The sequence below is a fragment of the Strix uralensis genome, chromosome 5, assembly GCF_047716275.1.
Source record: "Strix uralensis isolate ZFMK-TIS-50842 chromosome 5, bStrUra1, whole genome shotgun sequence".
Lineage (NCBI taxonomy): Eukaryota > Metazoa > Chordata > Aves > Strigiformes > Strigidae > Strix > Strix uralensis.
In genome coordinates this window covers 37,582,457-37,596,867 of record NC_133976.1, presented here as the reverse complement: position 1 = coordinate 37,596,867, position 14,411 = coordinate 37,582,457, and the positions used below count along the sequence as shown (strand labels likewise).

Genomic DNA, 14,411 nt, shown 5'->3' with positions numbered 1-14,411 from the left:
TGGCTCAGCTAGTCCACACCACTTCCACTGTCATTAAAGTTTGCTTTATCCAGAAGTGACTTGAATCTGGGTTCTTTAACTTTTACCCAAAGAATTTTGTAAGGCTACTTGCCTGTAATTAGTTACTTATAAAAGAAGGAAAATAAGATTGCAAAACTGGATTCTATTATTTTTCCTAGACACAGCAAATTAATTTACAATACAGTTTCAAAAATACGTCTGTATGCCAAAGGCATACACAACTCAAGAAACAAACAGAAGCAATGCTGCTGTTTCAAACAAAGGTCTGAAAAGGAAACAGTACAGAGAGGCTATCAAAAGCTATCTTTCAGGAGTCTCAAGAGAGCACTTCAACTGACCAAAGTATTCAAAGCTAACACTGTGCTGCTTTTCCAGGTTGCAGGAAATTGAACACTATTTCTTTTCCAGTCCTACTATTCCAAATAACCACATCAGCAGGAACCGTCCTAAAACAGACACCTGCAATCCACTACACAACTGCTAAGCAGAGGGCACACCCTGTCCCACGGTGGGTCTAAGCCAGGCCAAGCTGATCCTGCCATGGGAAGATGCAGTCCCTGCCCACTCCAACCCCTCCCGCCCTCTCCCTTCTCCTCTTCTATCAGCACAAGTGTGCCTGTAACTGTGCACGGAGCTGGATAAGCGTTAATTTTTTAATGTGTTTTTTTAAGCTGATTTTGCTTTTACTGTTATTTAAAAGTCAAGAAAAAACCTGAGTCAACGTAGAGACTACAAGCCTACTAGAAAGCTGAGAGTGTTGGACTGGAAGCGTGTAAACAACAAGGAGTTACATACAACTGAAATTCAGGTCAAGAAGAACTTTTTGGGTATACTTATTTTCCCTTTTAATGCCATTATATCTGCTAATTATAAATATTTTCCCCTTGCATTTCTAAGGTTTCTTACACAGTGAAATTATCTAACCAAATCAGATGCAATTTACAGAACAATATTTTCATTTGGCAATAAGAAACAGAAGGTTTAGCACACTAAACTATTTTCAGTTTTGTGATAAGACAAAATTTTTACTCCAGTTCACTAAAGAGAGCACTGCCAGCTTCCCACACACCCAGCACAGGCTGTCAAACTCCAGTCACCAGCAGGTTAAAATAGTTTATAAAGCTCTATGCATGCAATGCAGTTCAGAGTTAGAAGCATTACAGTGCTTTCTAGTTAGACCATTCAAAACAACAGAATAATGATCAAGTGGTATTGTTTTCTAGGAGAAATGCCATATTACTTAAGATAACATGAGCACAACTGATGCCTGTACTAAAGTCTGCTTCATCCTCTGTAATTTCAAGCTCCAAACGATACTGTTTAATTTACACTTGCCCTGAGAGTTTCTAACACATCCATGGTTGGTGTCTATTTTGCTAACAGGAAAATAGAAATATAGTGTGAAAACACAAATACATTTTTCAGCAATGTCATTACTTGTATGTCAGCCAATATAAATAGTTTTGGCATATCACAGACATAACCACCAAATTACTCCTTGAGTACAGTATATAGTTTTCATGCTTAGTATACTTCTGTAGTCAGTGCTGATCCGAGGAAGTATCAAACGGGAAAACCACCTAGCAACAAACAGATGTGGGTCTGAAGTCTGGTAGTAACTGGTATTCCCCACACTCTTAAGAAAAATAAGTCTATCATGTTAGTTAATCCCCAAATGTCACCAGCAACACAATCTCAAACCCACAGATTTTTTCTGCAGCTCCCATTCTCAATGTATTAAGCAGCACCACCTAGGAAAATCTTACTCAGAGCACTTTTCACATGAGCAAAGACGAGGTGTAGATTGCTTTGGGGCCAACAATACATTCTGTTATTTCTTAGTTAAAGGCTCTAAGGGGGACAAAGTTTGCCACACATTTGTGTCATAAATTTAACATTGGGAGAAAGTAATTTCAATGTTTCTTAACAGATTATCAAAGAGTCAGCAAAAACCTCAGAATCCACTTAAAAAACTTAAAGACTTAAAACTTAAAAGACTTAAAAACTACATGATCTCCGCATAAATGTGACCTACTAAGAAAATATCACAGACTCAAAAGTAATAGAAAAATCTGAGATTAAAGTGCTTAAAACAGTGAAGAGTTCAAGTTCCATTTCCAATAAGGGTTTAAAACCTTAATTCCAGCTCCTACCTGAAGAGGTCTAAATCCCAGAGTCTGTGGGATCCCACAGCTGGCTGTCCCCTTTTCTGCTGCATCTGCTTCCCCTCCCCCTCCCCCTCCCCCTCCCCCCCCCCCCCCCAAAAAAAATTATCCGGTAAAGCTCTTCAGCAGTGTCATCTACCTGCCTGTTCAAAGAATCATTTAATATTATTTTGGTCTCTCTGTACCTAATAGATATGGCATTAGTTTGTAATAACATATGCATCTGAATGATCTTTAAAAAGTGAAAACTAACCCCCTACTTAATTAAAAAAACCCTAGGCTCTATTCTTCTGATCATACCACTTTCTAACTCCTTACAGTATTGATTAAAACAGGATTCCCTCAAATCAATCATTTGAGCAACAAGTAGAATCGAGAACTGCACTACTACCTTTATCAGCAGCAAACTTATCAGCTAAATTAATTTTGCAGAATTTTAACAGTATTAATATAAAAAATAGACAAATCATTTTAGAAATGGCTGACAATAACAAATAGCTGTGAGCAAAATTTTAGATTACATCAGAAATTGTAAAGATCATTAGAAGCAGTTTACCTTCATAAAATACCTATCAACTCTAACAACTACAATAGAGCTTGTAACTACTAATTCTGGACTAGGAGTTTTTCAATAGCTTTATCACAGTACAATAAGTTTATTAAGTGACATGGAAGCATACAAGTCAGCTGCAAGATAAACTCATAAATTACAATGTAAGTGGTAGTGATGAAGATAGTCTAGTTATACTGCAAGTAAAACAGTGAGATTATAAATAGTAGGAATCTAGCCAAATCTAATCATGATCAGACCAAATGCATGCAATTAAAATACCTGTTTAGCAGTTGAGATTTGACAGAAAAGGACACCCGCCTCCTTTAAAACTAGAACAAAAAAAATGGCTTCCAGAACTGAGGAAGTAAGATCGTTTCCTGTGACCGTATCATACATCCTACTGTAGGACTGCTCTCTTGTGAGCCCACAACTCATAGCAGAGTCTCATCTCTTTTTAAACAACTTCCAGTATTATTCCATAAACCTACCCAAATGCCAGAAAACACGGAAAAACTGTGTTTTTAATGAAGCTATGCAAAGTGCTGTCGAGGTTTAAAAGGAAACAACACAAAAGTTGTACTTATAAAAGCATATGATAAACATGCTGAACGAGTATCGAGAACTGCACATGCAGTAGTTATTCTATCCTTCAGCATGGCAAATATAACGAAGTATTACTAAAAATACTAACAATTACATTGCCCATCTCCTTTGTAGATCTTGAGGAAAATAAACATTAACTCTGTGGGGAAACTCTTTCAGAGACCAAACAACTTAGTCACACAGTAATACACAGGAGAAAGTGGAAGCAGCACCCCAGCCTCCCTCCAAAACACACACACAGATTTCTGTTCAACTGACCACAACTTTTCTTATTTACATGTGACCACACACGATTTCTCAGAACTGATCACAACTTTCTCTTGTTTTCCTGTGACCACACACAACTTCTCAAACACACTGGCATTCCTCTGCAACATACAATCGTATATAACATACTCTGCTACAGTGTGTTGCTTCATGCCTTTCAAAACAAGCACAGTCATTAGTTCCAGTTCATCTGTTGAAGAGTGTAACACTTCATACAACATTAAATATGCTATCACTTAATTGGCAGTCAAGTCACATTACACACGCAATTCCTTTCTTCCAAACTGACAGAGTCTTTACCATATTTGCGCAGGTACCCTCCTGGTTCTGCAGCTTAATCTGAGTTAACGTATTAGTATTTTTCCTCCCACTATTGCATAGAGAAAATATTTTTTAAGATAGCAAGTGGCAAACTACTGATAGGGCAAAACTTAAACTGACTGTGTAAACACGCTAGAGAAACACACGGTTAAGAAGTATACTTTAAATTAGAGGGAAAAAAATCTGACTGCCCTTCAATTACAGTAATCCTGCTCATCAAGATTACTTAAATCTCAAACTGCACACAGAGTAAACTGACGTTGGAAAAATCCTACTGGCCTGAGGTTATTAATGGAATTTTTAAAAAGGGAGAGAAAAGTAACCTAAACTTCTGTGTCTCCCAAGCTTCCTCGGCTGTAACCATACCACTGGAAAGCCACATAACCCCAGAATCAGGAGGTACGCTAGCGATCACCGGCGATCCACGCAGTTACACCGGCAGACACAGACGTACAGCAGCGAGAGACAGCACACGCCGAGTCGGGAGCCACGCTTCAGAAAGCGTGTGCCTTCGGTACGCGGGCAACACACGGACCCGAAAGGAGCTTTGCGAGGCCCCGCGCCCCCAGGAGCCCCCCTCAGCCCCGGCAGGCGCGGGGCCGGCCGTGCCCCCGGGGGCCGAGCACGGCCCTCACCGGCGGGGCGGCCCCTGCCCGGCCACCGCCAGGCGCTACCCCAGCGCTGCCCCGCAGGCGCCCGCCGGTGCGCCCGGACCCGCCGGACCGAGCCCGCCTCGGGCCAGTTTCGCGAGGAGACGCCGCGACAGCCAAAGCCAAACTTTGCCTCTTCCCCCGGGAGGACGCTGGGGGTGAAGTGGGGCTGCCCCCAATGTGCCCCTGTCAACAGACGACCCGTCTCCCCAGTCCCGCTCCCTGAGGTGAACTAGCCCGGCCCACGTCCCCTGCCTCGATAACGCATTAAAAACAACCACCCACGGACCAACGAGACAGGCAAAAGCCACGTCGCGGCGCGGACGGCGCTCGGCAACCCGCGGCCATGGAGGACGGACCTCACCGAGAGCGGCCCCGGGCGGGAGCAGGGGCGCGCCGGCAGCCCCCGCTCCGGTCGGGCCGCGCGGCGAGAGAGGCCCCTGCGGAGCGGCGCCCGCCGCCCGGCCCGGCCCGGCTCAGCCCAGCCCACCCCTCACCTCCTTGACCGGGGGGAATTTTTTCCGGCACTCCAGGCTGAGGCCCCGCAGGTCCCCCTGCATGTTTTCCAGCAGCTTCTTCACAGCTTCAGGGCTGCTGGTCCCGGACATGGCGCCGCCGGGCCGGGCGCTGTTCCGAGCGGGCAGGGGCAGCGCCTCTCGCTCCGCGGCCCCGGCCGACACGTCTGCGCCCGACACCGGAACCCGTCAGCCGCGGCCCCGGCCCCTTCCCCTCCCCAGCGCCGCCGCCGCCGCCGCCGCGGCCCCCCCGCTCCCACAATCCCGGGCGCCGCCAGCGCCGCGCGTCAGGGCCGCTTCCGCACACACGGCCCGGGGGCGGGCGGAGCGGCGGGAGGCGGCACCCGGCCCCGACCCGGCCCTGGCTTCCCGGGCCCGAGCTGGGCCGGAGCGCGGAGCGTCCCCCCCTTCCCGCTGTGTCCCTGGAACCGCGCCGGGCCGGCAGGAAGGGGGCGGGAGGCGGCGCTGGCGCCCGGGCCGAGGGGGGCCGGCTGGGAGGGGACAAACTGCGGCGTTGGCGAGGAGCAGCTGGGGAGGGGTGGGGGCTGGTGAGGGTGAAGAAGGTGAAGAAGACACTTGGCCGCGCCGCAGGGCACCGGCAGGCGGTGTTCAGCGACCACCACCCCCACCGAGCGGCTGGAGGAGTCGTCGTCGTCGTCCGTCCTTCCCCCCCCCCCCCCCGCGAGTCCGGCTCTCGGAGGGAAGTCGGCGCCGAATGCGGTTTAAAAAAACAAAAAGCGAGGCAGGCTATTACGGTTTCCTCGTGAATCGTGAAGTTCTTTACTTCCTGCTGCAGAAGGGAAGGTCTGTGCCCTTCGCGACCCGTGTGCGTACGCAGCCTTCAGTGGTTTTCTCCCGGTGAAGCCAGAGTGAATCCTTCGGTGAGAAGATAAACACAGGCAGGGCAAAAACAAGGGGACGGGGGCAGTCGGGTCCCGGGTACCTTCCTTGTCACCAGCAGTGTCCCTCTGAAATCCAAAAGCTTTCCAGCCAGCAGGTTTTAACCGATTTCAAAAGCAGGCACCCGAGCAACGAGCAGGAGCTCTTCAACCAGGATCTGTTGCTCGTAGCAAAGCTCCCGGTGTCACTTCAGCCACAGCAAAGGCTTCCCTCCAGCCTGAGAGCTGCCTGCGAGCTCCCTGCTGGAGGACACCATTCATCGTCGAACAGTTAACATTTCACAAAGGTTTTGGTCTCTGCAATAATTATTTTTCCATGTGCTGGTTGCTGTAAATCCTCTACTGCGGTGGCTGCCCACCTGTAATGCAGCATGGTTCTGTTGCCCTTATAAACCGAGGGAGTTGGAAAATGTTCGTGTGTTTCTACAGTCTCGGTTTTAAACGTGGGGATCTTAAAAAGAAATTATGAAGAACCAGATGGAAAATAAAATTTTACTGCCTCACTATTTAAAATAATTTTATTATAAATAATGTCTTTTCTTCAGACTTTCCTGAAAGGCTTCAGTCTTATTCAGAGAATGCTCTAAAATTTCTTTTTATCTTTTTTTGGTGTGTCTTGTAATGAAAAAGGGAAAAGAACTTCTCAAAAATTTGAGCATCCCTACTTGTATGTTGGGGTCAATTTCCTGTGAGATACATTGCAAATCATATAGTAAATAGGCTCCCACTGGCATGGCATTGTACACTGCACCTGTAGACATAAATCTAGGTGTGCTTTATGAGGCAAGAAGTGCAGGATTGCTCTCTAATTTATTATTTTAAATTCTTTATTTTTACATAATTTTCAAATTACTGACTGTTAGCTTGACACAATGGGATAAATGGATGTGAGTTTTTAAAACTGCGTGTAATACTGCACAATTGAATTAGGCAGTCAAACTTCCTTCGGACAAGGAGTTAGAATTTCACCCCTGTGTCCAATAAATTCAAACCCATGATTCTGTAGCATTGTTACGCTTTCAAAATGTGTCGGTCTGTGTATTCTCAAAAGCTTTGATTTTTTTATATGCTTACTTAAAAACGACCCAAAACACAAGTTTGTTGTCTTCAGTAGAACTATTTACATGCTTAACCAGTAAGCATTTTCCTAAGGATTTTTCTGTCTAAATGCTTCCATCTTGGGCTTCAGTCCTGGTGGCAATTCACAGACCGGTCCAAATACCTTCATAAGAAACACGGATGGTTTGCTGGGAGAATGAGTCACTTAATTATTGGCTATTCATAGGTATTTCTTGGGTAAGCTTTAATGGTTTACTTCCTTTTTGCTGTTTGGACTTTTCCACCTATTTACTGTACAGGGTGAGCTCTGGGCATATTTGTACTCACTGAACCTACTTGTCTGCCTAAACTAAAATGATTGAAATTCCTTGTGAAGTGAAGGTCAGTAAACTATTCTATAGCACAGCATTTCTTACGAAAAGGGAGCAAGTATTTTTGGCCAGAACTTGTCTGAATGGGACATTTTTGGTTAAAGCATCCCACTGTCATTATTATCCCTGTAATCAAAATGATGAAGATGACGAAAACTGTCATATGGCCATATTTTCCTGGTAACAATGGTGAGACCAGTAAGAAGAGTTGAGATTAATCACATTTAAAGCAAGCAAATTAGTATGTATTAGATAGTATGTGCATACTAATTTCCTGCAAATCTTACTGTTTTGTTTAACCAGACAAGACTACTTTAAACATTCAGTTTGCACAGGGAGCCACTCTTATCAGACGCCTTATCACGCCTTATCAGGCGAATGCCTGATAAGTTAACTTATATGAAAGATAGATGGTGTTTTCTTTAATGCAAGCCATAGCAGTAAATTTGTCCACCCTTCCTCACAGAGTAATGCCAACTTCTGAAGTAAAAGTAATGAGGGAATAGACGATTACTGCATTTGAGTAAAATTGACAACTTGTTTCTGTATGTTTTTATTGGTAAGGATTGTGTAAAAAATTATGAAACTATTTAAGAACAGTAGTGATAAATATTTTGGAATATAAACTATTACACCTCTTAGGAAGAAATGTTTTGTGTATTGTTTTTGTCATAATTTATACTGTTTGTGTAAAATGATGGTTTCTTGAGAAAGAGCGGATTATTTCGTGCTGTTAATTGTTTTTATCATATGAGCTTGTACTTGCTGATTATCTGTCCTTTTTTGTTCCAGGTGTGTAGTGGCATAGAACTGGGAGCATGCTACAGGCTTTCCATATTTGTAACAACTTGATAGCATCCCTGCCACCTCTATTAAGTGTAACATTTACTTTTTTTTTTAAAGCTCTTTCTGGCTGATGTTCCACCCTTTTCATGAATCTCGATTTGCTCTGTGCTCTGTTTTGTAGATCAGGAAAAAAAGGACCATATACTACTCCTCTCATAAGCAAAAATTATTAATATTCTTTCTTATAATAAATTTCCTATTACATTGTAGAATTGCAGATTTATTAGTCTGCTGTGATGAATGAAAAAAAAATTCTACTGCAGCTCTTTAGTTGTCTGTTATGATGCCCGGCGTTTAACTTTCAGTCACCCACTGTCCTCTCTGCAGATTAACAGCACACTTCTTTATGTCAGACAAAACTGAACATACAGTTTTAATAGTACCCAACTCACAGTACTGGAATGCAAAATTAATTTTAGAGTACTGTAATGGTGTATTCTGGGGAATTTAATCTGCTTCTAAAATTGAGATTATTATGATTTTTTAGTATCACAAAATTTCTGTTTATCCATTGTGACGCTTTTTGCACCAAGCAGAGCACTTGTGAATTTGGGGAGACCTGATGTAATTCAGGATTTTAGGAAATTGGGTATAGAATTACTTTAATAAGCAACATGTCTATTAATGAAAAGGGTTTTTTTACGTTAAGTGCAGTCTCCAACTTCTCTGAAGACCATTCTGTGTTTGATACTTAAATCTCAGTAACTTAGTTTAAAACTTGTTCTATTTGCATACTTCACTTTTTATCACTTACATTTATCATACATGTCTTTCAGCTACCAGCTTTGACACTCAGTCTGCTCAGCATTGCCAGCCAAATACAGCAAGATTCTTTATGGTTTTGGAAATGAATCCTACAAGTGGTTGCAGAATTGAAAACTCTTACAGATCTGCTGAATACAAGAATTGGGAACTATGCATGTGCCTGAATCTCAGGCGCATCTCTTAAATGCAAGATAATCTTTCTCAGTTTTGATGTATGCCTTTTGTAAATGCAGAAGATTTATTAGTTAAGCTAAACCAGAGCAGTTAAACTATTTAAACTAGCCAGGATCCTTCTAAGTGACACTGATTTGATTGTGAATGTCACTTACTGTAGTTGCATTTCATTGCAATATATACTATTACATGTATTCTTAACCCTTAGTAGAAGTGCTTGCCTGTCTTTTGGTATGTTTTAAATGCCTCAGTTTCAGTTCAAGTAACTTTTGAGTCAGAAAGTGGAGCAGCCTATGTGGACATCTCTGAGGGCATGTTTTTGACTAGCAAGCTAAAATGCTAGTTAGCTGTTAAGCTAACTTTGTATTGCGCTGCAATTATATTGTTGTTTGCTTTGTTATTAAATTATGTTATTTTGCGATGGGCAGTGGGTGTTTGAAATCACTCCCTGTAGCTTTATGACCCTAATTAGCAACAAAAATGCTCATGAGACCTATTGTGATTCATTAAATTACTTCTTGAAACCAGTGTTCATTCCAAATGATGCACATCAGTCCTTTTGATTCGATTAAACATGGGATAGTGCTCGGCTGTGTTAATTTCAGGTATTTACTCCTAGTTATAGTCCTTTCTGGTAGGTGTATGAAGATGCAGACTCTGATTATGAGAACAGGGTTCTGTTGCTGCGTTACACAGAGGCAAAACTATCAGATTTCACTGTGGCAAATAATTGGTTTCATGCTGATGGGAAGAATCACGGCTTTTCCTCTGAGTTTGCTTTACTGACACTCCTGTATACTTTTGTAACTGATACGAATCTATATGTAGTAACAGTACTAAGTAAACTTCAGGATATGAAATGCCATCAACTGTGTGGTCAAGTAAAGGTGTTGCAGACATCTGTGGTGGTTTTTTGTACTGCAGAGTTAAGAGTCATGATGGAGAAAATTTCGTCTCATAGTAGATTGAATATAGATACTGCTATCAAAAGGCAAAGTTAAATTAAAAGAGAATGAGAGATGGATTACTACCAAATACTTCCTGTAGTCCTTTATAAAAATCTATGCCTTGTACTGGTCTGTGTAAGCACAAAGAAGCCCTATACACATACTTTACTATGTGTAAAAGCTTCAAAAGCTCCTTCTTAAATTACAGACACAAGAAATGGGGCAAGAGAATATTTCTGTTGTAGCCACAAATGGGTTAGAAGCAGAAGTAATAACCTTCCCTCTAGTACCTGGTATTTTTTTTTTTTTTTAATAGAAGCAAAGCCCTTGTTCCTTCAGGATGCGTCTGTATCAGGAAATTAGATCTACCAGGAGATTGAAAAATACTTTGTTTTCCAGTGTGAACTCCTCCTGTGTTCCTTTCCACATAGGTGTGAGCATATATTTACATTTAATACACATTTTGTTTGTATATTTGCAGTTAATACACATTTCATTTTGTTTAGTCAACTAAAAAAGCAATCCCAGCTGCTGTTTGTCAGTGTATCATCCTCTTTGTCATTAGCAAACTATCAGTAATTATGTCACATTATCTCTAAGGTCACTCACAAAATGTGAAGGAGCAATGCCCAAAATCTCAGATGTGTGATTTGTATTAGATACTCAGCAAGGATTCCCTACTGAGTTACAGTACGATCACTTCAGGGCCCACACACAAATCTCTTAACCAGAGGCTTAGATGGTTCCATGGCTCTTGCATAACCAGCCAGCAAAGCTGGTTTTCCAATTTTTCCTGCTTGAATCTTGTCCAAACAGATTCTGAAAGCAGTAGTTTGGGTTTTTTTTTTGTGTTGTCTTTTCATAGCCCTAAGTGAATCAGCTGAACCTGTTAACATCTTTTCTGAGAAAGAACTGCTGTCCACTGCTTGAATTAATTTATTGCTGTCTTAGAGCTAGCAGTGTAACAACAGACAGACAGATACATGATATTCACAAAATCTTATCAGCAGCTCCCATGCCCTTCACAACTGAGCGTGAGTCAGGACAAATTAAATAACTTTTGCAGCTCACACAGGAAGTACGTGTCTGGCCTGGGAAATAAACCTTACTCTGCGTGTTAAATGGAATCTGTCTTTCATTCCCTTACACAAGGAATAGTATTTGTTAGGTAACAGAATTATTATCTATTCAGGCAGCACCCGTGAATTTTCCCTGCATGGTCTGTAACACAGTCCATTCATGATACCTTTTTTTTCTGCCAAGTGTAGAAAATACAGAAACCATGATGGAGATTTTACTTGACAGTTGTTTACATTGAAAAACCCCATGCTGACCATCCCTGCTACCATCTTAACAATTAGCACAGCGTGAAGTCATGGTCAGCAGATGAAGAAACTTCAGTGATGTTGCATTTCTGATCAGAATTTACTGCAATGTCTGTTATTAGGAATTTTGGTTTAGAAATAAATGCGTAGATGTGTTGAAGCAATATAATTGTGATTCTAGGCGGTGTTATTTGATCCAGAGCTCTTGCAGTGAACAGCAGATCAGCTGCACTCTCAGGAGAAGTCTTTTCTTGAGTATCTCATTGTAACTGCAGGATGTGTAATGTAAAAATGCTCATGAAGAATGTCAAAAATATGCATTGTGCTGCAGTTTGTTTATTTTGCTGCTCTCTCATCTATTTGGCAAAAACCTCCCTACATCTTTTTAATAATTTCATTTTTATCTCTCTTCAGCTTGTATGAAAATTATGGAAATATTTCCAGACACCTGGTAGACAACAGACAATCTACTAATCACAAAGCAGCACCAGAGGGGAGAAGGGTGTTCCCCTGTGTAAAAATAATTCTTTTTGACTGCTGTGGCAAAGAGGAGAAGCCACTGGATGCTTTCCCCAGGCTCTGGTGAATCCTTCTTTAAGGTAATCACTCAAGGTTGCAGCCCTGAGGCTGCTGAGTGATACTGTTACTACAGGAGAGTTTCCATCTACTGACTGGATGTTAGGTCCTATGCATTAGGGGTTGCCTCTGTCTACATAGCAAGCATTGCAGTTATATCTATAAAATACAGAAAATATCTATAAAATTAGATATACTCATTATACTCACATAAGTAGCATGGAGGCCAGCACACTGCTCGGGTATTCTTTTCTCACACTGCCACAGCTACGCTGCCGACATGACCAACTTAATTTGTAGCTAACTCTGACCAGCCTAGAAAAGACTCAGTATGGCCCTGTATTTCAGAGAGCCTCCAGCACAACTGTTCGCAAAGATAACTGAAATGTGACCAGTTGTTTTATAGGCAGTTCTTCCTACAAACCATAAGGATTAGAGATTTCTTACGGAAGAGACCTTGATGGAGACCTGTTTGGCATAGAGACTTCGATTTGCCTTATATGTTGTGCTCATCTTTATTGCTTTATGAAGATTATAGAGCTGTTCTTATTTCATTCAAAGGATTTTGCCCTTGATATAAATATTTTAATGGCTGCTGTTTATAAGCAGCAATCTGAAAGAAATTTTGTTACTCAGGTTGAATCAAACCAGATAAACAGAATGAACATTCTTCTCAGGGAATTTGGAAGACAGCCAGAGAAATCCAGCTGTAAGGAGCCAAATGCTTTCCTTCATAGTAAAATGACTATACAGGTCACCTCCATGTGTGAATATGTATTCCCAATAAAGCAGGGCTATACCGTAGTATGTATCTACATCCTGAGTCATGTGCAAGCAGGTATGTCCATACCCAAGGATGTATACATGTGCCAATTTCATAGTTATTGTTGGCATTTTGGGAGCATTTCTTGAAGTTGTATTTAGTATTTCACAAATGGGAGCACCTTTCTGGAACCCGCTCCCAGGGCACGGTGGATGAGCTTATCCATCTCCTCATACCGGTGCGTGGAAGCACTCCTGACTGACTACTGGCTGAAGCATAGGAAATTCCAGGTCTGAACACTCGCTCTTCCAGCTGAGAACCAAGCTCTGGAGCTACTGAATGGATCATTAAGTGGGATGTGTAAGAAGCTCTGGTGAAACTTGTTCAGCCAGTCTGAGACTTTATTTCCGTTTGGCAGCATGGTCATCAGTAGATTCCTATGACTGTTTATTTCTAGGGGCCTTACTTCCCTGCTTCAGTTTTAACTGACAAAACCACACCATGCTCTAAGAAGATTTGATAAACAATTTAATTATAAAATTAGCAGTTAACATGTACTAAGTACTGACAGACTCTTTACCAAATGTGTGTGCTCCTGACCAGCTTAACCACAGTTTGGTGTGGGGGATACAAATGTCTGGTGGGCTTGAATGTCCTATTTTGTTGGAGGCAAGATCACAGAAAGCCAGGACCAGCCTTACTGACACTCACAGTAGAGTTTCAAAGAACTTGACACTTTATGTTTTTTTCCCCTTCAGGACATTTGGAGCCTCCCTTTGTAAACCTGTTCCTCCAAATTATTAACAGCTCCTGCTCTCAAGACCTTATCCAATACTCGGATGCATAAACTGCAGTTTTCTAGATAATGACTAGGTGAGGACTCATGTCAAAAAATAGTATGGCTCTTCTATTACTGTTTTATTTCAAATTGTCCTCATAATATCCTAGAATCACCTGTAGATTTTTTCCTTTCTAGTGGTTTTCTGTATCTTTCACTAAAAAGTTAAATCCATTGTAGGAACGAAGTTACTTGTGTTTTCTTTCCCTACAAGGCAACCCACAGCTATCAAAGATTTTAATTTTCAGTTGCCTGATAGTGACTTTTGCAGTATTTCCTTTTTTTTTTTTTTAATTGTAGGACTCTGCTTTTTTTAGAATGAATTTGAAATCCTCTACCACCTCCTTATTAGTATCCTACAGCTACTTTCTTGTTACATTCATCTTTTCTATTCATGCAGTATAGGCTTTTCCATGCTCCTGCCCTTGTCTTTGCTGTGAGTCATTGTTTTTACATACATTCATAGTTCTGCACAATTTCTTCCACTTTGCCATCAATTCTTTTGCTTTTGTCTCCTACTGATGTAGAGTCACACTGGGTTACCTGATACGTTTGTTCTGGAATGGAGTATGTAAATTTAAATCTTAAATCTGATTTGTTTGCTTTTATTTTTAACTGCACATTTGTTCACAGTTTTGGGAAGATTTTTACTGGTTAAATAAATTAAATTGGTATGTCTATGTGGCTTTTTCATTTCAAGGAAAGAATATCATGTCTGTCAAATTCTAACAATATTGTCAAATGCTACTGCAA

General features: G+C 41.6%; 1 protein-coding gene and 1 long non-coding RNA gene across 10 annotated transcripts in view; one reads left to right on the top strand and one right to left on the bottom strand.

The window, feature by feature from the left end:
* MON2 (MON2 homolog, regulator of endosome-to-Golgi trafficking) overlaps positions 1-5,311 on the bottom strand; it is a 132,226-nt gene extending 126,915 nt beyond the window's left edge. For all 8 annotated transcript variants that reach the window (XM_074870470.1, XM_074870464.1, XM_074870465.1 and 5 more), the window contains exon 1: positions 5,078-5,311. In XM_074870470.1, the coding sequence (XP_074726571.1) occupies positions 5,078-5,188 (111 nt within the window). In that variant the 5' untranslated portion in view covers positions 5,189-5,311. The remainder of the gene's footprint in view (positions 1-5,077) is intronic.
* A 123-nt stretch (positions 5,312-5,434) lies between these two features.
* LOC141944228 (uncharacterized) lies at positions 5,435-10,244 on the top strand. 2 transcript variants are annotated; one of them, XR_012629204.1, is made up of 3 exons: positions 5,435-5,976; positions 8,217-8,302; positions 9,047-10,244. It is a non-coding gene; the product is annotated as an uncharacterized LOC141944228 (long non-coding RNA). The 2 variants fall into 2 exon arrangements; XR_012629203.1 differs by having other exon boundaries at positions 5,435-8,302.
* Positions 10,245-14,411: the final 4,167 nt, after the last annotated feature.